Raw genomic sequence first — 23057 nt, 5'->3', positions numbered from 1 at the left:
ATGGTGGGTGCCTTAATCCCAGCTACTTGGGAGGCAGAGGCAGAAGAATCATTTGAACCCAGGAGGTGGAGGTTGCAGTGAGTCGAGATCAGGCCATTGCACTCAAAGCTGGGGGACAAGAGCGAGACTTCTCTCAAAATACATAAATAAATAAATAAATAAATAAATACATGAAAAATTGAATATACAATGTTGATGAATTACCGTTTAAGAGTGTAAGCCACAGGACAGTGGGTGAAGACCATACTGAAGCACAAATCAGTCTGCGTTCTATAAAGAGCACTCTACTAAAGATGTACGGACAAAAGGAAAAACATTTTAGCAGTAAGTATTATCATCATGAGTATTTAAGGAAAAAAATTTTTTTTGAGACACCCAGGCTGGAGTGCATGGCGCGATCTCAGCTCACTGCAAGCTCCGCCTCCCGGGTTCACACCATTCTCCTGCCTCAGTAGCTGGGACTACAGGCGCGCGCTACCAAACCCGGCTGATTTTTTATATTTTTTAAGTACAGACGGGGTTTCACCGCGTTAGCCAGGATGGTCTCCATCTCCTGACCTAGTGATCCACCCTCCTCGGCCTCCCAAAGTGCTGGGATTACAGGCATGAACCACCGCGCCCAACCAATGAAAAATATTTTTACGCTGCTTAAACCGTAGCTCAAAACACAGTTTGATTCAATCGTAGCTTTACTTTGACAGTGAAGAGCAAATCAGAAGTTCCTATTTTCCACCCAGTGCTCAATTTGCCAGGTTACTTCCCAATGGAAAACAAAGGTGCTGAAAGAGGCACTAGTTAAATTCCTAAAGTATTTTTATTGATACAGGACCATAAAACCCACTGACCAGATTTGCAATTCCAGGGAGAATATAGAAGAAAAAGTATGTAGTGTTGCAAAGAACGTGTTAGCATCAAATCAAAACTCTGCTTAAGTTTTATATTGAAAGAGAAAGGCAAAGAATTGTCAAAAATGAAGAATCCACTTTTCACCATCGAGCTGAAAAACAGAAAGTGAGCAGTGCCTTAGATTAGTGACCTTCCAGCGAAGTCCTGGACCAGCAGCGTGCAGCATCAGCACCCCCCAGAACTTGCACAGCATGCAGGTTCCCAGGCCCCAGCCCGAGCCTACGGAATGAAACGCTGGTGAGGCCCAGCGATTTGTGTTGTAACCACCCTTAGGTGATTGTTGTAAGGCTGGAGAATCACCACTTGCGCTTATTCATACCTTCTGTCTTCTCCCTGCTTACCAGGTATGATAACTTTCCTGAATTGCGATAAGCTTTCACTTGATCTTCTTCGTAAGTTTTCCATATATATGTATCCTTATTTGGTTCTCCTTGCCTTACACTTAATAAGTCACTGGTGTGTATGCTTCTGTGACTTGCATTATTTGCCTAACATTCTTTCTAATGGCCTAGTTTTTCCTGGGGAGAATGCACAGCTGTAGTAAGGCTTGCCCTCAGCTCCTCAAGGCCACCCGCGTTCCCAGCCATGTGGGCTTTCCCAGTGGCTGACGCTTCATCCAAGCCGCAAAGGGCGTCTCCAGAGTGTGACAGTGAACACTAGCATGTGACTGACACGCCCCCAGTGGCGTGTCACATACAGGCACACAGGGTTCCACAGCATCACGGCGGCCTCCTCGGAGTCCAGCGCCACGCCTTACACCCAGGAAAATACCACTTTATTTTGGCAACAAAATGAACAAATTCCTGAAAAAATCATTTGAATTGAGACTTTATTCTCGATGTCTCTCAGGCTTATACCAGTTTTGTTTTGCCTTCGTTTCCTCAGGTAAAAAAATAAACTGTACTTGATGATGAGGTTCCTTTTACGTCTAAGTTGTTGACTATGAACTGCAGATCAATCTAGGATTTAAAAACCCTTTTAGATGGGCACGGTGGTGCCTGCCTGTCATCTCAGCTACTTAGGAGGCTGAGGTGAGAAGATGGCTTGAGCCCAGGAGTTGGAGGCTGCAGTCAGCTATGACTGCGCCACAGCACTCAAGACTGCGCTGAAGAGTGAGATCTCGTCTTCAAAACAAAAACAAAACAAACAAAACCCACGTTTTAAAGCAGAGGTCCACAGAAATAACTGATTTCTACTGAAATCATATAGATACTGCAGATATTTCCAAATAGCACTTATGCTCACTGAGACCTGAAGACAGTAATTTTGGGAAATTAGCTCTGCTATTAGATGAATACAACACTAACTATATCAAAAATTTCATTCTTCAATACTTTACTTTCTTTTCTTTTTTTGAGACAGGTTCTCACTCTGCCACCCAGGCTGGAGTGCAGTGGCACCATCTCCACTGCAACCTCCGCCTCCTGGGCTCCACTGATTCTCCTGCTTCAGCCTCCCGAGTACCTGGGACTACAGGTGTGCACCACTGTACCCCACTAATTTTTGTATAATACTTTTTGTAGAGCCGGGGTTTCACCATGTTGCCCAGGCTGGTCTCGAACTCCTGAGTTCATGTGAGCGGCCTGCCTCGGCCTCCCTAGAGTGTTGAGATTACAGGCGTGAGCCACCACGCCCGGCCAATACTTCACTACTTTTCAGTATAATTGGGTTCGGGTGTAATCTTATGATTTCAAAACATTATTTTTAGATGGGGTTCACAGGCTTCCTTAGTATGTCAAAGAGTTAAAAATGCTGTTTTCAAGGAAAACTGTTTTACTTAACATTTTTCTTCTATATTTCTCATTTACAGCATGGGGCTGCAGTTAGGAGTCGGAGGTCTAGGAAACAGATCTGTACCATCTCAATTACCAGCTGTGTAACCTTGGGCAATTTATTTAAGTTCTCTGTGCCTCAAATTCCTCATCCTTGATGGAAGGATGGGAGAGGACTTTCTATCAGAGGGCTGTCAGAAGGATTAAATGAGTGTTCTTGAGAAGCAGTTGGCAGCGTCCAGGACATAGGACATGCTGGCCAGTATCATTTCCATGAGTAGACAGTGTTATGCTGTCCTGTAAGTGCAAAAACCTCAGGTTGGAGAGTACGGTTGAAAGGAAATGTGGCTTCTATATTTCAATTTTAAAGATTAGATTGAGTCAGTGGAACTGGAATAGTAACTAGCTTCCTAAATACAGGAGTCGGAAAATTATAGCCCGAGGGCCAAATCTGGCCTGATGTCCTTTTTTGTTGAGACACACTTTCACTCTGTCGCAGAGGCTGGAGTGCTGTGGCATGATCTCGGCTCACTGCAACCTCTGCTTCCAGGTTCAAGCAATTCTCATGCCTCAGCCTACCGAGTAGCTGGGACGACAGGCGTCTGCCAATACACCCGGCTAATTTTTGAATTTTTAGTAGAGACGTGGTCTCGAACTCCTGACCTCAAGTGATCCGCCCACCTTGGCCTCCCAAAGTGCTGGGATTACAGGCTTGAGACGTTGCGCCAGACCTCCCTTAAAAACAAAACAAAACAAACAAACAAACAAAAAACAGCCTATAATAATGGTTTTTATATTTTTTAATGGTGGGGAAAAAAAATTAAAAAAAAACAACAACAGAAAAACAGTCTTTCCTGGCAGGTGAAAATGATACAAAAGTCAAACTTCAGTGATTAGAAAGTTCTAATAAGACACAGTCACTATTGGTTTTTCTGTATTGCCTATGGCTGCTTTCATAGTGACAGAGCTGAGTAGCTGCAACACAGAGCCTAAAATACAAGGTGGGTGTGCACCTGTAACACTAGTTCCTCAGGATCAGGAGGCTGAGGCAGGAAGATTGCTTGAATCTAGAAGTTTGAGGCTGCAATGGGTTAGGATTGGTCCAATGCACTCCAGCCTGGGGAACAGAGTGAGACTCTGTTGCAAGTGACGGCCTAAAATAGTCACGCATTGCTTAACATAAAGGATATGTTCTAAGAAATGCATGGTTAGGTGATTCTGTTGCTGTGGAAACATCATAGTGTATTTACATAAACCTAGATGGTAGAGCCTACTACACACCTAGACTATATGGCATAGCCCACTGCTCCTAGGCTACAAACCTATACTGCACCTGACTGTACTGAATACTGTAAGCCACAGTAATGGAATGTTAAGGATTTGAGGATCCAGACACATCTAAACATAGAAAAGGTATAGTAAGGACATGGTACAAAAGATTTTTAAAATGGTGTATCTGTATAAAGCACTTGTCATGAGTGCAGCTTGCAGAACTAAAGTTGCTCTGGGTGAATCAGTAACTGAGTAGTAAATGAATGTGAAGGCTTGGTACATGACTGTACATCACTGTAAACTTTGTAAATGCTGTAAACTTAGGCTATACTATGTTATTTTAAAAAAAACCTTTCCTTCAATAATAAATTTAGCTTACTATGACATTTAAAAACTCACAAACTTTTAACTTTCTTTTGTAATAACAGCCTAAAACACTTTTTAGAGCTATACAAAAATATTTTTTTCTTTTTTTTTCTGCTCTGTAGCCACAGCTAGAGTGCAGTAGGGACCGTAGCTCACTGCAGCCTCCAACTCCTGATCCTCCCACCTCAACCTCCCTAGTAGCTTAGACTACATGCATGCACCACCATGTCCAGATAATTATTTTAATTTTTTTTAGTAGAGACAGGGGTCTTGCTATGTTGCCCAGCTAATTCATTTATTTTTATTTTTTAGTAGAGACGGAGTCTTGCTATGTTGCCCAGGCTGGTCTCGAACTCCTGGCCTCAAACCGTCCTCTCACCTCATCCTCCCAGAGTGCTGGGATTACAGGCATGAGCCACTGCGTGGCGGCCTTCTTTATATCCTTATTCTATAAGCTGTTTTCTATTGTTGAAATTTTTTATTTTTTACATTTGATCTGTTTTGTTCAAAATGAAGACAAAAACACACACATCAGCCTAGGCCTACACAGGGTCAGGATCATCAATATTACTGTCTTCCACCTCGACATCTTGTCCCACTGGAACGTCTTCAAGGCAGTAACATGCACGGTGCTGTCATCTCCTGTAACAATGCCTTCTTCTGGAATCTCTTCTGAAGGACCGCCTGAGGCTGTTGTATATTATAGTTAACTTTTTAAAAATAACTAGGCTGGGCGCGGTGGCTCATGCCTGTAATCCCAGCACTTTGGGAGGCCAAGGTGGGAGGATCACGAGGTCAGGAGATCGAGACCATCCTGGCTAATGTGGTGAAACCCCGTCTCTACTAAAAATACAAAAAAAGTAGCCAGGTGTGGTGGTGGGCACCTGTAGTCCCAGCTGCTGGGGAGGCTGAGGCAGGACACCGTCTCAAAAAAAAAAAAAAAAAAAAAAGGAGTTCAAAACCATCATGGCCAACATGATGAAACCCTATCTCTACCCCAAAATAAAGAAATTAGATGGGCCTGGTGGTGCACGCCTGGAGTTCCAGCTACTTGGGAGGCTGAAGTGGGAAGATCGTTTGAGACCAGGAGGTGGAGATTGCAGAGAGCCAAGACTGCGCCACTGCACTCCAGCCTGGGTGCCAGAGTGAGACCCCGTGTCAAAAAAACTAAACAAAACTAGAAGGAATACACTCTAAAATAATGATTTAAAGTACGGCATAGTAAATACAGAAACCAGTAAGAGTTGTTTACTATCAACTATTACGTAGCGTACATGACTGTATATGCTATGTCTTGTCTCGCTCTATCGCCCAGGCTGGAGTACGGTGGCATGATCTTGGCTCACCGCAAGCTCTGCCTCCTGGGTTCACGCCATTCTCCTGCCTCAGCCTCCTGAGTAGCTGGGACTACAGGTACCTGCCACCACGCCCGGCTAATTTTTTGTATTTTTAGTAGAGACGGGGTTTCACCATGTTAGCCAGGATGGTCTTGATCTTCTGACCTTGTGATCCACCTGCCTCAGCCTCCCAAAGTGCTGGGATTGCAGGCGTGAGTCACCATGCCACGCCCTTTTTTTTTTTTTTTTTTTTTTTTTTGGAGACAGAGTCTCGATCTGTCACCCAGGCTGGAGTGCAGTGGCGCGATCTCGGCTTCCTGCAAGCTCCGCCTCCCGGGTTCAAGCCATTCTCCTGCCTCAGTCTCCCGAGTAGCTGGGACTACAGGTGCCACCACCACGCCCGGCTATTTTTTTGTATCTTTAGTAGTGACGGGGTTTCACTGTGTTAGCCAGGATGGTCTTGATCTCCTGACCTCATGATCCGCCCGCCTCGGCCTCCCAAAGTGCTGGGATTACAGGCGTGAGCCACCACGCCTGGCCTGTAACTGCTAGGTCTTTATATGACTGGTAGCGCACTAGGTTTGTTTACACCAGCATCACCATAACCACATGAGTAATGCATGTGCAACCATGTTAAAAGGGCAATAACAATCTAGGGGATAAAAATTTTTGTGTCTATCACAACCTCGTGTGACCACTGTCGTACATGAGGTCTGCCACTGAACAAAATGACAGTATGTGACTATCTGGCCCTTTACAAAAAACATTTGCTGGCCTCTGTTCTAAAACATGCAAACCACAACGGAAAAGGATACAGACAGTTGCTTGAGTCAAAATCTGTTTTCTGCTGAGCCTTTGGAGGAACTAGGCATAGTGTTTCTATACATGATGATTACTCTCACTCATCATTTCGTTTAATCCTCATAATAACTTTACTGAATACTGTCACTAATTCCATTTTATAGATGAGGCGAATTATGCACAACTAAATGAAGTTACTTTTTTTTTTTGAGACAGAGTCTCACTCTGTCATCCAGGCTGGAGTGCAATGACACGATCTTGGCTCACTGCAACCTCCACCTCCCGGGTTCACGCCATTCTCATGCCTCAGCCTCCCGAGTAGCTGGGACTACAGGCGCCCACCACCTCGCCCGGCTAATTTTTTGTATTTTTAGTAGAGACGGGGTTTCACCGTGTTAGCCAGGATGGTCTTGATTTCCTGACCTCGTGATCTGCCCGCCTCCGCCTCCCAAAGTGCTGGGATTACAGGCACCGCACCCGGCCTTTTTTTTTTTTTTAAAGAGATGGAGTCTCACTCTTTCGCCCAGGCTGGAGTGCAATGGTGTGATCTTGGCTCACTGCAACCTCTGCCTCCCGGGTTGAAGCAATTCTCCCACCTCAGCCTCCTGAGTAGCTGGGACTACAGGCGTGCACCACCACGCCTGGCTAATTTTTGTATTTTTAGTAGAGACCGGGTTTCATCACATTGGCCAGACTGCTCTTGAACTCCCGACCTCAAGTGATCTGCCCGTCTCGGCCTCCCAAAGTGCTGGGATTATAGGCATGAGCCACTGTGCCCGGCCGAAATTAAGTAACTTTTTAAGCTGCATATAACAGTTTAGTCTTGGAGGCATAACAGATGAACTTATCCAAATTTCTCTTTCTTTAGAATGAGATCAAAGTAGAACTTCAGACAAGAACGAGTGTACATTCACAGTAACTGCATGTGGAACCATCATTTTAGGCAATTCCCTTCAGGGAAAAAAGTAAAGTAGACTGTAGTGTTCTTTCTTGTCCGGGTTCTCTGTTACACAGGTGTGTTCAGTTAGTGAAAATTCATTGAGCTGTAGAATTAGGAAATGAGCACTTTTCTTTCTCTCTGTGTGTGTGTCTCTGTGTGTGTGTGTGTGTGTGTGTGTGTGTGTGTATTATACATGAGTAGTAAGTTTCAAGATGACTGCTGTCACTGGTACCTTGATCACAGACCTGTAAGCTAACTCGAGCTAAACACACCAGTAGTGGTTTGTCCAGGTTCCTGACCCACAGAAACTGTAAGATTACACTTTTTGTGGTTTTAAGTTGCTAAGTTTTAGGGTAATTTGTTACTTAACAGTGGATAATACAGCTTGAAGCAGACATGAGTATTAACACTGAAAAAAGAGATAGATAATAATCCTAGAGAGTCAAAAGAATACTAACTCAAGAAAAAAATCAAGGCCAATAAACTCTGCAAATTAAAGACAGATACAGGGATACGGTATTCTATTATTTAATAAATACTTGTAGGGGCAAGGCACAGTGGCTCACACCTGTAATTCCAGCACTTTGAGAGGCCAAGGCAGCAGGATCGCTTGAGACCAGGAGTTCAAGACCAGCCAGGGAACACAGACCTTGTCTCTACAAAAAATTGTTAAAAATCAGCTGGGGATGGTGGCACAGTCCTGTACTGAGCTACTCAGGAGGCTGAGGTGGGAAGACTGCTAGAGCCCAGGTCGAGGCTACAGTGAGACAGGATCCTGCCACTGCACTCCAGCCTGGGTGAAACAGCAAGACCCTGTCCAAAAAAAAAAAAAAAAAAAAAAAAAAAGAAAGAAAGACTACATTGTAGGGATGTCAATTTTGCCCACATTTCTTCATAGGTTTATTTGACTCCAGTTAGAATGATTAGATAAGGGGAGTTCTTAAAGAACAGGACATAACTTTGTAACCACTATCTGGAAGAACAAACAAGCAGAATTAGTTAAGATCAATTTTAAACAGAAGGACAAATTAGAGGGATGAACTCAGCCACGGAGGAATATCCTATGAGAGAAAACAGCCCATATGTGAAGGCTCAGTTCACAAGTCACTTTCTTACCCCAGGTTGTATGCTCTGTTAATATGTTGTATTTTTATTTCTAAGCACTTACTGTCGTAATTACATAACTGGCAACTATATAATCATTACTGTAATGATTCGTGGACCTCCCTGTCAGAACTGTGAACTCTAAGAAATCTGGTGAGTGTTTGTGCTGCCAGTACCTACTAGTCTGTGTACAGAGGGCTCACAAGGATCATCCAAGCAGACACTCTCACGCACTGATCATTTAAGGCTAAAATACAACCACCTCTGTGACGGGAAACCTGGCAAAAGCCTTTAAGCCTTGCTTAAAATGAAGATCTTAAATGGGCATATCTTTTGACTGAGTGATGTACTTCCAGGAACCTGGTGAATTTTGTACAAAGCTATGCATTATATATGTTTATAACAGCTAAAAGCTAGACATAACTTGTCAGCTACCAGACTGGATTATTTGACAATGACATTTAGAAAATGTGGTTATAAGAAAACTGATTGCTATAATGAAAAAAAATTCCAGGTTATGAAAATGTGGAATTAAACACAAGGTATGAATACAACAGTGCTTAAAAATTACAAACTCCCAAGTCTACATCCTAAATAGAGAACGGAAGAAAATATTCTAAGGTATATTTTATGTGTATTTTTATTTACAAATACAATCTGGGTATTCTAGGGGGAAAAGTCATTATACTTAGTGCAGGAGCAATAACTCTCCCCTAGAGAATGCAGACTTCCACCCTGAGAAAAACAGCATTTACATCTCCTTCTTACCTTGTCTACAACTTTATTGCACATTAACAACAAGCATCGTTTCCCAGCCCTAACAGACTGAATTCATTAGAACAAAAATATCTGATACTTGGCCAGGCGCAGTGGCTCATGCCTGTAATCCCAGCACTTTGGGAGGTAGAGGCGGGCAGATCACGAGGTCAGGAGATCGAGACGATCCTAGCTAACACGGTGAAACCCCGTTTCCACTAAAAATACAAAAAATTAGCCGGGCGCGGTGGCGAGTGCCTGTAGTCCCAGCTACTCGGGAGGCTGAGGCAGGAGAATGGCGTGAACCCGGGAGGTGAAGCTTGCAGTGAGCCGAGATTGCGCCACTGCACTCCAGCCTGGGCGACAGAGTGAGACTCCGTCTCAAAAAAAAAAAAAAAAAATTGATACCATTTTACCTATCTGAGAAAGGCAAACCATAACAACTCAAACCCCCTACATGGCATCAGAAGGCAAGAGACCGGGAAACCCATTGCATCTCACCTTTTTGTGAGTTTGCCCTGTAGTTCTGTCCTATACAGACACGTAGCAAAGAAATGTGTATTAAGTAAAGATCAAAACAAGAGGTCCTATCAGGACTCTCCTTTATTTGTCTCCATACATCACATTTTGCTCAACGTCTCTACACATCTCTTTTTTTTTTTATTACATCACTGCTGCTGGCTATGTAAACAACAGAAGATACTCAAATGACAGGTAATAAAAACTAGTTTTGATTACTTAGGCAATACTTTACCAATACTGCAAAATCAGAAAAAGGCAAATATAAGAAGAAATTCTACACTAAAATATGTTAGCTGGGGTATCCAAGAGTAAGTGATATGGATTTGTGAGAATGAAATAAACTCAAAGATTATGATGGAATAAAAACCCAACTGCAGAATGAGCCAAACACAGCCTGGAAATTTACGTGTACGTCCTCCATCTACAGTGTCCCGTGATGCCTAATGATCGGTTCTGGTTTGTCACAGGAGACAGGAAACATCACTATGGTTGGTTAATTAGTTCTCGGCGCAAGAAATGCTTTGAAAGATCAGAATTACTCACGTGATATCTCTTCGTTGATAACAGCCCTGAAGCAGGCAGGCAATCAGGTCACTGATAAACTCCACGTCATCTCTGTGAAGAGCGGCTTCTAACTCCTGAGGGAGGGAGAGAGGGAAGTTGAGAAATCAAACAGAGATTTCTTAAAATACACGCCCCTCCCTACCGCCAGCACAAGCCCCAAGAACTGAATGGTCCCAGCAGCGGAAGGACTTGCCAGAGATCAGCTCTGCCCCTCCTTCTGGCTACTGTGAGAAGAGCAACCGGATTCCGCGTTTTCTTTTTCCCAGGGTTATATTTCTCTCACTACTCTCTCCCCAACCCCATTCCTCTTACCGGCACATGAGAAGAAACACACATAACTCTTTTTGATAAATCAATGCTAGCTGCATAATTAAAGAGCTTAACTCTTTGATTATATATAATCGAGTATAAATACAAATGTGCTGTACTGCTATTTTAATAGAAAAAGAGAGGAAAGGATTGCTCATGTAATTGTTTATGAAACATTTGTCATTTACTCAACCTTCTCAAGAGATAAACCATCTGCAACAGCTTTAAAGAAACACTGTATTTTGCACGGCATTTGTTAGTAAGTGATAATGACAATTTTTATTTTGGGACGCCACACCTACATGGCTGATGAAAGGTGATTGCGAGATCCAAGGCTAATCTTACATCATCTAAACAGAATGAGGTAACGTCTGTGTGAATGTCTTTGCTTTCCTTGGGGTTCAGCTTGCCTCGACACGGTATTCCAACAAGGAATTGTTTGGAAAGGGGCCACTGGACAAAAAGTGGTGGTGGGGAACTTTAGGAGATCCTATTTCCCTTCCCAACACCCCCAAAATAAGCAGATATTTTCTTAGATGACAGAATATCTTCTAGGCCATCAAGTCTCCTACTAGAAAAGTTTGCCCACATTCTTTCAACCAGGATGCAATCTTCTGCATGCAAACCATTTCCCAAGAGTCTGCTCCCTATGGTTTGACTTGCTCATAACCAGATCAGTAATCCCCAGAAAAACCAAATTTCTGACAATCTTATTAACGGTTCTGAAAAGTACGAGATGTGCATAAGATGCAAGTTGTGATCTTAACAGCAATTACATGATAGCAGACACAAAACGGGGTGGTTTCCTTCTTATATAGAAATAATACGGCTCTGGCCAGGCATGGTGGCTCACTTGAGGCCAAGAGATTGAGACCAGTCTAGCCAACATGGTCATACCCTGTCTCTACTACAAATACAAAAATTAGCCAGGCATGGTGGCACGCACCTGTGATCCCAGCTACTAAGGCTGAGACACAAGAATGGCTTGAAACCAGGAGGCAGAGATTGCAGTGAAATGAGATCGTGCCAGTGTACTCCAGCCTGGGCGACAGAGTGAGACACTGTCTCAAACAAACAAAAAACACAAATCGATCAGTACTAGCAGGTACAGAAAACACGCTATGGGAGCTGAGAAGAAAAGGGTTACTTCTGCTGTGGAAGCCTGGGAGATTTCGTGAGATGGTAATTGTGACCGAGTGACAATGGAGAGAGGCGGAGCATGACCAGGTGCAGGAGGATATTAGGTTCAGTTTAACTATTCTGTAGATTACGTGAAGGGGAGTAATGTGAGCTGAGATTGACAGGCGATCCTGAATACCCAGCTAATGAGTTTGGCCTTTCTTCGGGAGACAATGGAGATCTACCTCAGTTTATTTCTATAGAGAGGCAAAGTGAGACTAATCTAGCTGCTGTGTATATACAAGGAATTCTAGTGGTAGAGGGTGGGAGGGGAGATGTTAGCCCAAGCAACAGCACAAGAGGAAGGTTCTGAAGAACTTACTAAATGAGAGAAAGGAGAAATAGGAATTCAAGATCTGCCACAAGTAAAGGCCAGCCGAGGCAAGGGAAGACTTGAATGGCTCATGTTTTAAGCTGGGCACTGGGCAAGCCTCCCAGTGACTTATAACAGAAGCAAAATCTTCAAAGCCAAAAGTCCCAGGCCAATCTCATTTGATAGGTAAGTCAGAATCAGCTAGAGCCGGAAATGAAACTACAGATCACGTATTTCCATTCTCTCAATTTAAAGATGTAGAAACTAGCCGGGTGTGGTGGTGCATGCCTACAGTCCCAGACACTTGGGAGGCTGAGGTAGGAGGATCACTGAGCCCAGGAGTTTGAGACCAGCCTGGGCCACACAGGAAGACCCTGTCTCTTTTAAGGGAGAAAAAACAACAACAGCAAGATAAACTAGGTCCAGAAAGGTTAACTGGCTTCTCCAAGGGCACTCAGCAAATCAGTGACAGAGCTGAGTGGAAACCCAGGTCACCGAGTACAGTGTTCTTCCCACAACCAAGCTGCTCCCCCCGGCCAATGTTCTCCTTTCTAGAAAGGCCTGATGGTTTCTACAATTACAGTGACCGCCCCAACCACTGTGTCTTTTCTCTAAGAGCCCTCACATGTACCATTCTCCCTAGGTGGAAATCCCGTCCCTCTGCCGAACTGTACTGCAGTTCTTTATGGGAGAAAGTTTATCTGCAAAGTCTTCCCAGCCAAGCTCCCCAACGCTGCTCCCACCAGTGCTCACTGTCACTGTGGCGTCCATGCATCCCCATGTTTCTACACGTCCTGTTCTGTTCCCTTCCCTGCCATCATAAACTAAGAGCACAATCGGATCGTGATTAAAGGTGCTACAGTCTGTACTAACTGATTTCTCCTAAGATTTTTTTAAGCATGGAAGTACCAAATTAAATAATAAAGGCAACACTGGAGGCTGAGATGGGAGGATTGCTTAAAGCCAGGAGTTCAAGACCAGCCTGAGGAACATAGCGAGACCCCATCTCTACAGAAATAAATAAATAACAAAGGCCACATTTGAGAAGATAAGCTAAGAACTGGGAGGGTGTTTTCAAGGAGGTGACTGCATAAAGTTTGCCGTATGGTTCATGTGGCATCTCCTTAGAGGATCATTTTACTATGTGGTTTCCAAGAAATTTAATTACCTTTTTCTCCATCTCCGCCTTCGGCACACAGACATCCTCTTCTGGCTTCCGCCTTTATCATGGCCATTTTCACCAGCGCTGCCTAGGTTCTAGCTAGAATACTATCCTCCTCCAAGGAGGCAAGACAAGTTTTCTACATTGTAGCAATAATGTCAGGAGTGCCTTTTCTTCTAACACAATAGAAAGTAGAATATCAGGGATGCTGGACTAGCTCTTCCAAGGAGAATCGAATAGGCTTAAATGGTCCCTCAAAGGACACACATAGGGAGAGGAACTCTGCGTCACTTATTAAATATTCCAACTCTTCTCCCTTACCTACCATATTCCCCATTTCACCATCCCTGGAATATAGTAACTAACTCATGAAGTCATAAAAACAGGGTTCAACATGTAAAATTGCTTTTTAAATATAATTCTATGATATTATGTTTACTGTGTCAGAAGCCACCCAGAAAACCCACCAAAAATTTTGCAGGTCCAAGCTAACTTGTGAGGTGATGAAGACATTGCTGAACTTACCCCTGGAGCTCAGCAGAACTTAAAATGCAGAATCAGTGAAGATGAGAACCAAGAATAGGTGATGAACCCCTGGAGAGTAAAGCCTTTTCTCTTTCCCTTTAGTAACTATAAACCCCCACAGTTAGTACCAAATGGATAAACCAAGGCACAGTAAATACAAGCCCTGGTCTCACCATCCTGTGATGAAATACAGAGGAAGAATGTTTTATCAAAACAGCCAAGGAAAGAAACAGGAGAGCTATTTTTAATCCTGCTTAACAAAAGAAATGGCCAAACAGTTAAAATGCTGGCTGATCAGTTAAAATGTTTCCCCAATATTTTAATGGGTATGGTGTTTCAGATATGCGGCTGGCATTTGGAAGACGAAACAGTTTTGGATATCTCTTTGACAACAATGTGAATCTACTTAATATTACTGAACTGACCACTTTAAAATGTGTTTACTACAATAAATTATTTTTCACATTAAAAGTGTCTATTTTCAAGGGTTGTAACGATTAAATGAAGCAATGGCACACAGTAAATGCCACATGAAAACATTTATCTTACAATTATTTCATCTTCCTCACAATGATAGTTTGTGGAAAAACAGCGAAGTGTCCTTTTCAAAATTCGGAGGTTTCTAAACGATAGAAATTCAAATGCTTTTAATATATGGCCTGCTGTGTTCATGTGCCAATAAAACTATCTGCAAGAACCATTTGGAAATCCAGGTTACTACTTACAAAGCTTTACCACTTAAGGTTTCAACCCAGAGCTTAAGTCTTAGACTAAGGCAATAAGGGACTCTACTAAAAATCTCCACCCCAACCTTTTCTCTCTTTTCTTCTCACTTTCTCTCCTCCTCTTTTGTATTTCCTTTTCACTGTGAGCATTGAGCTGTGAGCACAGAAATCTGAACTTTGCCAAGATGCTCTGGGACAGAAGAGGAAGGGGGGAAAAAACAGCAGAAAAGGCAGCTAATCAGCATAGGGCAGGGAGACCAGTTACCACTGCCCCTCTGCAGCTTCAGAGAGTAGCTGAAGGGAGTAACAGGATTTGCCGCCTTTGCAGCTGGCATCGCAGCTCATTAGGGAAAAGTCTGTTCAACATCCTTCCACCTTCTCCACCCTCAACGACAAATCCTTCGAGCCGTGCAGTGGCTGCTGGGAAAATAACTCAGAAGTGAGCAAGGGGACTAGCCCCAACCTCTCACAGCAGCGGGAACAAGCAGAAGAAACAGGGCCTTTACATACCTCTTAAGAAAAGTAGTTTACCATTCTGCACTTCGGCAAGTCCTGCCTGCCTAATACACGAAGATAATTTCCAGACTGGAGACAGTCAAGTGACATATGCAGGATATTGCTAAATGCCTTTATTGTAACCCTAACAACCCATTTAACACAACTTTTCTTAAATAACATTACAGGTACCTTTTCTTGTTTGATGTGTTTCTAATCCCTGTATAAATTTTCATTAATCTTTCGCTAAAGAGGTAGTAAAGAGAAACTCTTTTCTTCAACTTCTGATTAAGGATCGAGATCACAGATCTGTACTACTGCCATTCAGTCACTGTAATTCCTTTGAGTGTATTTAAGGAGGGGGAAAATGTTTAAAGAAAAAAAAATCGTGTTTGTTGTATTTTATGTAAGAGGGTTACAAATCTTCCTAATTTGCACGGGGACCAACTACTACGTAGTATCTCTGTCAAAGGACAGAGATCTTCTGTATAGGACCCGGAACCGCAAGGACACAAAGGAGATGCAAAGCAGGCCTCTTGAAGGACTGTCCCAGCTGCTATCCAAGAGAGAATGCCTGGAGTGTGGGCTCAGAATACAGAAAGAAAAAAAGCACACTGGCCTCCAGAAGGCTCCCCTGACTTTGACAGCTGATGCTTTCTAACTTGGTATAAATTAATTTAATCCCAAAGGCATGTCCCATGCCAATTTACACTGTAAAGTATAAATCAGCTCAAGTGGGTATAATGGTGAGGGACCTGAAACCAGCTACATAACACTTTCAGTTGGCCAAGAGATGGATCCCAGGAGTCCCCAAAGGCTGGCCAGGTCCGTGTTGCTGCTTTGCTGGAACCATGTCATTCCTCTCAGCCTTGCATCAAACAGCTGTGTCACTGGCTCGATGCTGAGTAATACAGAAAGGAAACCAAAATAGCTCCTCCCCTCAAATATGACTACAACTCTAAATATTAGGTTAACTGGAAAATACTAATTATACCAATATATGTGTAAATCTAGAATAGGGTTTTCTGAAAATGTATGAATTACTAAAACTGTCTCCAGAAGTTAAAAAAGGCTAAGAAGAAGTTCCATGAGTCTTCTCCCATAAAAAATGTCCATATGGCCAGGCGTGGTGGCTCACACCTGTAATCCCAGCACTTTGGGAGGCTGAGGCGGGTGGATCACCTGAGGTCAGGAGTTCGAGACCCATCTGGCCAACATGGTGAAACCCTGTCTCTACTAAAATGCAAATATTAGCCAGGAGTGGTGGCGGGTGCCTGTAATCCCAACTACTGGGGAGGCTGAGGCAGGAGAATCGCCTGAACCCGGGAGGCAGAGGTTGCAGTGAGCCGACATCACACCCACTGCATTCTAACCTGGGCGACAGAGCCAGAGTGTCTCAGAAACAAACAAACAAACAACAACAACAACAAAAAACCCCACACTCATATTAACAATTCCTGAGCACTGCGAAAGTTGGAAACTATGCAACATGCTCTAGGTTTGTTTAATCCATTTTGATTATCCTTTCTTTGTTCAAAAGTCTTTGGTGTCTTCCAGTACCTAACACAATTTCCTAGGTGACTAGAACAATTATACTAGGTGACTAGTATACTGGACAAGCATGGCCAGAGACAAAATCTGGAAAAGCAGGTTCGCAGCTGACCACAGACAGCCTCAGATACCAGATGGAATCATCTGGACTTCATCGCTTAGACCCAATTTTCCAATTAGGATGTGAGTGTTCCCTGGGTTCCACGGTGTGTGGCTGGAATATAAAAAGCCACAGGGTAAAAATGGCACAGGTTCCTAGAGTTTTACTTTGACTTTGCATTGCTGTTGCTTGTTGTTTGGGATGATATTTTTACCTTAAATACTTGCATGACTCTTACAGATAAAATGGGAGATGTCATTAGAGAATTTATGTTCAGAGCTGCTTTGGAATACAGCTCCAGGCCTCTGAGGTTTGGAGTCATCATTCTCTGCTACTAGGAGATCACTGCTGAATTAGTTGGAAATTGTGTTAAGTACTGGGGAGTCACCAAAGACTTTTGAACAAAGAAAAGAAAGAATAATCAAACTTGGAAGGTTAATTTGGATGTGGTCTGCAGAACACACTGTTAGTTAGGGAGAGAGACTGGAGGGCGAGAAGAACCCTGGTCTAGTCTGGGAAGAGGTGACCGGGCCAGTGCTAGAAATGACAGTGGAAATGGAAAGAAATTATGGAAGACCAGTTTCAGACACACAGTCAGTAGGGTTTTGCAACTAACTGCAGGTGGAGAAAAACGGACAAGGAAAATTTTAGGTAAGTTTTAATCCTGTCCAGGAAAAGAAAAGATTATAGTATCTTTAACGGATAAACAGAAATAGGGGAGATAAAAGGTGGGGGGATGGTGAGTGATGCCAGAGATAAGGTCCTAGAAGTTTAACGTGGGACTTCATCTTCCGATATTCTAGGTCTGGTTGCTCTTACATGATTGTGTCCTGGTCTCCTGTGTAAGAATAATGAAAATGTGCATAGACAGAATTTTTTTTTCTTTTTTTTTTTTTTTTTGAGACAGAGTCTCTGCAACCTCCACCTCTTAAGTTCAAGCAATTCTCCAGCCTCAGCCACCCGAGTAGCTGGGACTACAGTCGTGCACCACCATGCCCAGCTATTTTTTTTATTTTTAGTAGAGATGGGGTTTCACCATGTTGGTCAGGCTGGTTTCAAACTCCTGACTTCAAATGATCTGCCTGCCTCAGCCTCCCAAAGTGTTGGGATTACATGCGTGAGCCACCATGCCTGGCCCACAGAAAATTTTATATACAATTTCAGTGTGTGTGTCTTCGAGTGTGGTAGGTTCCTGTGATTGAATCAATTCAATCAGCTCAGCATCTTAGGACCTGTGATAGTGGGAAGCCACACGAGCAGAAAGGCAGCTGTGGCATCTGAAGACATACTATGTGCCAGGCTCTGTTATGTGCTGGGGACACAAAGAAGAAAAAGAGGACCCTGCCCTCAAGTAGCAAAGATCTAGGAGGGAGGACAGGCAAGAAACCAGTAACCTTTTCCATGCAATGTGATGGATGCCACGGCAGAGGCATGCTGCTATGAGGACAGCAATAGCTGAAAGGCCAGCTGAAATGCCAGCAGGCATGCAAGAGAAGAGGGCAACAGCACAGGACTCCAGCAACATGCAGGTCACTGCCAAGGAAGAAATGCTAAGGTCAATGTGTGAATGAAGATTTCCAGATATGCTTGAAATCCAAGCAAGAAGAAATCTGGAAAGGTAGGACAATTAGGAACAGCCTGGGTAGGATTATAATGAAGAAAAGAGAACTGGATTCTTACTGAAAAAAAAACAATGTTATCATCAAAAGAGGATGCGCTGTATGCTGTCCATCATGGGAAAGAGGTCCCAAGATAAAGAACTGGCAGTAATCATCCCCCCTGCTCGGGGAGAGACAGTGATGACGCGCTGTCGCGGGCCAAGAATACTTTATCAGCCCTGGGAGAAATGACCCCGTCGAAACGAATTCTTCCCCTTCTAATTCTCAACTCCTAGTATTAGAAGGGTGGTGTGTGTTGAATGGCAGGTAAACGTGAGGACCATGAAAAGTACTGCTGGTCTCAGTGTGTCCCCCAAAATTCAAGTACTAGAAAGCTAATCCCCAATGCAACAGTGTAGGGAGGTGAGGTCAGCACATAACACAGAGCCTGGCACATGGTATGTCTTCAGATGCCACAGCTGCCTTTCTGCTTGTGTAGCTTCCCACTATCACAGGTCCATAAGATGCTGAGCTGATTGAATTGATTCAATCACAGGAACCTACCACACTCACAGACACACACACACACTGAAATTGTACATAAAATTTTCTGTATAATCACTAACAAGAGGTGATTGGGTCAGGAGGGCTCTGAATGGATTAATGCCATCTTGGGAGTGGGGTAGTTATCAAGAAAGTGATTTCCTTATAAAAGTGAGTTTTGCCATCTTGCCCACTTCTCTCACCTTCTCTTGTCCTCCTGCCTCCCGCCATGGGATGACAAGGTGCCACACAACAGCCCTCACCAGATGCTGGCACTCTGATACTGAATTTCCCAGTCTGAAGAACTACGAGAAATACATTTCTTTATAAATTACTCAGTCTGTGATATTTTGTTACGGCAAAACAGTATGGACTAAGACAGTTACATATCCAATTTTAAATACATGAAATATAATTCTGAGACTTGGGAACTATGGTCATCATGGGGCGGGGGGTTGCTGGTTTTTTGGAGAGACAGGGTTCTTGCTCTGTCACTCAGGCTGAAATGCAGTGGTATGATCTCATTGCAGCCTAGACCCCCCAGGTTCAAGTGATCCACATCAACCTCTGAGTAGCTGGGACTACAGACATGCACCAGCAAACTCTGCTAATTAAAAAAAAATCTTTTGTAGAGACAGGATCTCACTATGTTGCTCAGGCTGGTCTTCAACTCCTGGCCTCAAACAATCCTCCTGCCTCAGCCTCCCAAAGTGCTGGGATTACAGGCGTGAGCCACCACACCTGGGCAATATAGTTAACATCTTAAACCTACAAAGGTGAGGGCCAGACTTGGTGACTTGAACACAATCACAACAAAGCAAGACACAGATTACACAGAAATGAGGGGGCAGGGACTGAAAAAACTTTCTTTTATTCCCTAGTATCCCATTTCCTTTTAGACACCTTGAAAGAGCCCAAAACATGAGCCCACATATTACTTATTTTCAGTAAGATGCTTAAACAACAACAAAGGGCATACTCCCCTTTCTTCCACAAATCCCTTTTTCTTAACACAGGGACCTGCTGTTATCTTCCACAAACCTTTTGTATTTTAAGTACCTCCACAGCAAAAACAAAAGACAAGCCCCGTTTAAGGGGCTACAAAAGACGACTGCCCTCTCCTTCTACCAAGAAGGACCTAACTAATGACTGTCTTCTAGGAAACTGTTTCTGGGACAGTATACAGACCATATATGCAAAAACAGAACACATTTCACATCAGCTCATGGTCTCAAAAGATCGTGTGAATTCTCAGCAGTTCTCTTTCTGATGACCCATGGGGTAGTGTAGAAGACAAAGCAGAAGCCAGCTCCCTTGGACTGGTTTAGTCTCCACTCTCTCTCTCTTTCTTTCTTTTTTTTGAGACTGAGTTTTGTTTTTGTTGTGCGGGCTGGAGTGCAATGGCATGATCTCAGCTCACTGCAACCTCCGCCTCCCAGGTTCAAATGATTCTCCTGCCTCAGCCTCCCAAGTAGCTGGGATTACAGGTACCTGCCACCATGCCCGACTAATTTTTGTATTTTTAGTAGAGACGGGGTTTCACCATGTTGGCCAGGCTGGTCTCGAACTCCTGACCTCGTGATCTGCCAGCCTCGGCCTCCCAAAGTGCTGGGATTACAGGCGTGAGCCCAAAGCCCGGGACCTTTTAAAAAGTGCCCCAGGTGAATCTGATTATCAGCCAGATTGCAGAATCTGCTCGGGAAGTAAGCACTGGATCTCAGTCCCTCCCCTTTGTTATCGCTGTGATGCCACCCAAGTCCTGTCCTAAGGGTTTCATGGCATCTACAGATACGTTCCTCAAAGCGAGTCACCCAGCTGAGAGAGATCTCACACGTGTTCCGATTGTTCACTGGCTTCTCATAAGAGGATTATGCTGCCCATCATCACTGACATCAGACTTGTTCCTATGGCTTGCTTATGAAAATGTTCTGGTCAATGAAATATGAGTGAAGTGACATATGCCACCTCTGAGCAGAAGCTTAAAAGATTATCACACTGTTCAAGTATAGCTGTTTTCCCCTTATCCCAAATAGGAACTGCTCCTTTAATCTAGACAGCGAAAGGAAGACAGAAAGCGCAGAGTCAACAGCTGATCTGGAAAAACTTTATGAACACTCCCCCGATGTTTCTGTGGCTGCTAAGTACTGAGCTTCTAGGACTGCTTGTTACTGCAGCATAGCCATGCAAAAGCACATACGGGAACGAGGAAGAGAGAAACACTGAATGTAAAGGAAAAAAATGAAAGGTTTTGGCCAAGCGCGGTGGCTCACGCCTGTAATTCCTGCACTTTGGAAGGCTGGGGGGGGGAGGATCACAAGGTCAGGAGTTCGAGACCAGCCTGACCAACATGTTAAACCCTGTCTCTACTAAAAATACAAAAATTAGCCAGGCATGGTGGCACGCGCCTGTAATCCCATCTACTCAGGAGGCTGAGGCAGGAGAATTGCTTGAACCCGGGAGGTGCAGGTTGAAGTGAGCTGAGATAGTGCCACTGCACTCCAGCCTGAGCAACAGAGCAAGACTCCTTCTCAAAAAAAAAAAAAAAAAAAGGCAAGGTTTTAAGTAACAATAGCGGTTACCATCTTGGGGACAGATACCAGGTTTCCATTCTTTGGCTTATTTACTCTGCACAAAACTCTTCAAAGTAGGTATTAATGGCATCATTTTACAGATAACTAAACTATGGGCTGACATAAAGGGTTTTCAGTGTAATTCTCTCTCACAAAATAGAGTTACCTTGAATCCAAATGCTTAGAAAGTTTCTTCTAAGATGCTCATTCAATTGTTTTAATTTTGAGTAACAGAAATTTGCTTAAAGAAATGAGGGAAACGACAATAAATAGCCTGAAACCAACCTCAATCAATACAGGTTATGGATTTTTACAGAGGTCACTTGATTGAATCCATTTTAAAAGGAGCGGAAGGCCAGGCGCTCTGGCTCATGTCTGTATTCCCGCTTTGGGAGACCAGGAGTTCAAGACCAGCCTGGCCAACATAGCGAAACCCTGTCTCTACTAAAAATTTAAACCCTGGAGGCGGAGGTTGCAGTGAGCCGACGAGATCATACCACTGCGCTCCAGCCTGCGTGATGGCGCAAGACTCTGTCTCAAAATAATAATATAAATAAATAAATAAATAAAGGAGCGGGGGGTACTTTACCATGTTCAATAAATGCTCTGAGGATTCAATAACACGTGTTGTATTCTCATTATTAAAATCACTTTAGGCAGGGTGCAGTGGCTCACGCCTGTAATCCCAGCAATTTGGGAGGACGAGGTAGGTGGATTGCTTGAGGACAGGAGTTCAAGACCTGCCTGACCAACATGGCAAAACCCTGTCTCTACTAAGAATACAAAAATTAGGCTGGGCGTGATGGCTCACGCCTGTAATCCTGGCACTTTGGGAGGCTGAGGCGGGGGGATCACGAGGTCAGGAGTTCATGACCAGCCTGGCCAAGACAGTGAAACCCCGTCTCTACTAAAAATACAAAAATTAGCCAGGCATGGTGGCACGCACCTGTAATCCCAGCTACTCAGGAGGTTGAGCCAGGAGAATCGTTTGAACCCAGGAGGTGGAAGTTGCAGTGAGCCAAGAATGCACTACTGCATTCCAGCCTGGGTGACAGAGCAAGACTCTGTCTCAAAAAAACGAAAAAAATAGGTGGTGAATGCCTGTAATCCCAGCTACTAGGGAGGCTGAGGCATGAGAATCACTTGAACTCAGGAGGTGGAGATTGCAGCGAGCCAAGACTGTGCCACTGTACTCCAGCCTGGGAGACAGAGTGAGACTAGGTCTCAAAAAAAAACAAAAAACAAAACAAAACACAAAAACAGTTTAAATAGAAATATTTGGCCAGGCGCAGTGGCTCACACCTGTAATCCCGGCACTTTGGGAGGCCGAGGCGGGCGGATCACGAGGTCAGGAGATCAAGACCATCCTGGCTAACACGGTGAAACCCCGTCTTTACTAAAAATACAAAAACTTAGCCGGGCGTGGTGGTGGGCGCCTGTAGTCCCAGCTGCTCGGGAGGCTGAGGCAGGAGAATGGCGTCAACCCAGGAGGCGGAGCTTGCAGTGAGCTGAGATCGCGCCACTGCACTCCAGCCTGGGCGATAAAGCGAGACTTCGTCTCAAAAAAAAAAAAAAAAAAATTTAAGTATTGATGTTTTAATGATCATGAATGTGCACCTACCTATAGGTCAAATACCCAACTGTCAA

General features: G+C 43.8%; 1 protein-coding gene across 5 annotated transcripts in view; it reads right to left on the bottom strand.

Moving 5' to 3' along the window:
- CECR2 (CECR2 histone acetyl-lysine reader) overlaps nucleotides 1–23057 on the bottom strand; it is a 191908-nt gene that overhangs the window by 70845 nt on the left and 98006 nt on the right. For all 5 annotated transcript variants that reach the window (XM_016939629.3, XM_016939630.4, XM_016939633.4 and 2 more), the window contains exon 2: nucleotides 10320–10414. In XM_016939629.3, coding sequence (XP_016795118.2) covers nucleotides 10320–10414 — 95 coding nt within the window. The remainder of the gene's footprint in view (nucleotides 1–10319; nucleotides 10415–23057) is intronic.

Source organism: Pan troglodytes, chromosome 23 (assembly GCF_028858775.2).
Source record: "Pan troglodytes isolate AG18354 chromosome 23, NHGRI_mPanTro3-v2.0_pri, whole genome shotgun sequence".
Taxonomy (NCBI): Eukaryota; Metazoa; Chordata; class Mammalia; order Primates; family Hominidae; genus Pan; species Pan troglodytes.
The sequence above is the reverse complement of the archived record's forward strand: the minus strand, read 5'-3'. Positions and strand labels throughout refer to the sequence as shown.